Source organism: Pinus tabuliformis, chromosome 2_1, assembly GCF_031772625.1.
Source record: "Pinus tabuliformis cultivar Carrire ecotype Pingquan chromosome 2_1, CPIR1, whole genome shotgun sequence".
Classification (NCBI taxonomy): domain Eukaryota; kingdom Viridiplantae; phylum Streptophyta; class Pinopsida; order Pinales; family Pinaceae; genus Pinus; species Pinus tabuliformis.
The window spans coordinates 33,196,769-33,199,739 of NC_142299.1; the positions used below are offsets into that span (position 1 = coordinate 33,196,769).

General features: G+C 47.3%; 1 protein-coding gene across 1 annotated transcript; it reads left to right on the forward strand.

Annotated features, from left to right (window-relative positions):
* The first annotated feature begins 908 nt into the window (after nucleotides 1-908).
* Nucleotides 909-1,883, forward strand: LOC149198641 (uncharacterized). Its single transcript, XM_089400326.1, has one exon. It carries the CDS (start codon nucleotides 909-911, stop codon nucleotides 1,881-1,883), a length of 975 nt encoding a protein of 324 aa, XP_089256452.1.
* Nucleotides 1,884-2,971: the final 1,088 nt, after the last annotated feature.

Genomic DNA, 2,971 nt, shown 5'->3' on the forward strand with positions numbered 1-2,971 from the left:
CATTGTATCTCTTCTCTGTCTTGGCAGCGCCCAAATGGGTCCTCAAAGAAATAAAAAAGCTTCAAAGATCCTTTCTATGGGGCAACTCAAGACAAAATCACAAATGGGCTTTGGTTAAATGGGATAAAGTATGTCTTCCCAAGAACTCCGGAGGGACAGGGCTCCGTGATCCTTATCATAGCAACGCAGTTATGGGAGCACGCATCTGGTGGAATTGGCTCACAGCACCGTACACTCCTTGGGCCACTTTATGGATAGCAAAATATGCCAATAATAGACCTGTTGAGGATCTCATCCGACTCACTGATATAGGTCCAGGTTCCCTAGTTTGGAATGCAGCAAAGCAACACAAAAATTTAATCCAACAGCATAGCTTCTAGGAAGTTAGGGACGACACTATTGCAAGGTTCTGGGAAGATTCCTGGTAGCAACAACATAGACTAAAAGATTTGATTAATCCCCACCAAATTCCCAATTGGGAAACTCAAAGGTTTGATAAGATCAATCAATATTGGAAACCTACCTTAACCCAAGGATTCAGGCAATGGTTAAACTTTGATCACATTATCCGGAATGGCTTGGAGCCCAATTAGTAGATCTTGGGAAAGGAACTCTCCAATCGGAACATAAGATACTCAGATAAGAAGGATGTGCTCAGATGGGGCTATGAAGCAAGGGGAATGTTCACCATGCATGAAGCCTACAACATAATCATAAAAGATTCTGCATTCAAAGATCCACTTTGGACCACTATCTGGGCTCCTAACATCTGGCCGAAGGTGTCCACCTTCCTTTGGCTACTTTGTCAAAACAAAATCCTCACTTGGGATAATTTGAGGAAGAGAAACTTTCATGGACCTTCCATCTGTCCCAATTGTAAACATGAAGAAGAAACCACCTTGCACCTCATGAATACTTGCTCCCTGGCTCGCAAGCTCTGGGAAAAAGTCAGTTTTCGATGCCAAAGGGACAGCAGAATCAAGGAAGACATTCCCACCACTATTCGCAATTGGGCAAGAAATCCTTATAAGAGTAAGGTTCTAAACTCCTTATGGAAGCTCATTCCAAGCCTTCTCATGTGGACTATATGGAAGGAGAGGAACAAACGTATCTTCAAGGATCAGTCTTTGCCTCTGGAAACCATATGGAACAATGTATGCCAAAACCTTAAGGAAACTCTTCTACTCCAAACTTGGCATGACGACGACCTTCCCTCCCTGCCACAGGAAAAGAATATCTGGGACAACTGGAATCTACAATGGAATCAAGAATTGAAAATCCTTGCTAAATCTGTAGCAAAAAGTACAATATCAGATAAATGGCTCCCTCCACCCCAGCATGTGACTCAACTGAACTTCGATGGGGCCTCAAAAGGCAATCCAGGCAAAGCAGGGTTTGGGGGAATTTTCAGAGATCATAAAGGTGCCCCCCTTCTTACATTCATAGGCTCAAATGGATGGGATACAAATAACTCAGCAGAACTCGAAGGGTTATGGCAAGGGCTCCTTTTAGCTCACTCACATGGTTTTTTCCCTCTCATAATTGAAGGCGACTCTCAAATCCTAATAAATATGGTGAATAAAATTCTGCAGGGGTCTCCCTCAAACAAAATAGGCAACAGTTGGCGACTAGCGGAAAGACTAGAACTTGTTGAGATTTGGCTCAGGTCCCACAGAGCAGTCAATTTCAAACATATTCGTCGGGAAGGCAATAAGGTGGCTGACCTTCTTGCCAACATAGGTGTGGAGAGCAACACTGCTCTGAATGCTAATGTGCTATCTACTATAGCCATGGAGGCCCAGATGAAGGAATTCAATGAATTAGTAGAGAAAGAGAAGACACAGGAAGCAGGAGAGCACCCGGATGCGGGTGACACACTTTGATATTAATGAAAACATTGAAGACTGGCGGCGAGAGGACGGGCCACTTGGCTGATGGCGCCCCTCCCCATACCACCCTGAGACGCCCTCTTGACACACTGCAGGCGACATTTAATGCAGGTCTGAAGCGGAAAAAAGCCATTAACTATTTGGATATGGAGGTACCTCAGCTCATTGTCTCTCCTTCTCCCCTGCTCCACTGCAACTGCCCGCCTCAAGCCTATGAACCCAGCTCTCGCACTGTAACTGGGCGTCGCTGCTGGTTAGTTTGCTGCGTTGATTTTGGAAATGGGTTTCACCATTCCCATTCCAATTTCTGTTATCTAACCTTTGCTCAGACTGACCCTGCTCCCCCTCACAATCCCTCTGTTAGCGCTCCCTCTGTCATCGCTCCTTCTGTTACCCTCTGAGCACTTAGCCAGAGATACCAGCATGGTGAGACATCGAATGAGAAGTCGAAGAGGTGGAACTCGGGGAGGTAGTTCTTGTCCTCGGACTGATCCACACCCTGAGCCCGCTGCCTCCTCTCCTTCCCCTGAATTGTATCATCCCCAGACATGTGGTGCGGGTAGATATCCTAGTACAAGAAGTGGGTGGGGTCATGCTCGGTCTTTAGGTGTAATTCATGGTGATTTTGCAGTCCACTCTGCTAATTTTCCTTTGCCTCTTCATCCCGCTCCCCACTCAACCCAATTCAGGTTCTGTAGCACCCTGAACAGGCCAGTTATTACAGCTACTATTTCCATCCTCTTCACTGAAGACAATGAACAGACTACCTCTCAGGTGGAAAATTCCGACTTGCGACAAGAGGACGCCCCCAGACACAGCAATTGCAGAGACACAGGGAAGAACGTGATGGACGAAGGTATCTTTGCTCTGCATGGCAAGAACCTTGGTGGCAGTCAGCATGGTGAAGGGGGTAGCTCTGTAGCCACGCGCCCCTCAGGTGGAACTGGTCACGACGGGTCAGCTTCGCAGGCGGCAACTAGCAGGCTTGGCAATGCCCAACCGACGGATGAGCCACATGGCGGTGGTGGGGAGCCACACGGCAGCGTGTCGAGGGACGAGGCAGATGATTAGGCATGCCCAAT

What these genes read in the sequence shown, in the direction of transcription:
- LOC149198641 (XM_089400326.1), top strand. Translation starts at nt 909, where the DNA reads ATGAATACTTGCTCCCTGGCTCGCAAGCTCTGGGAAAAAGTCAGTTTT.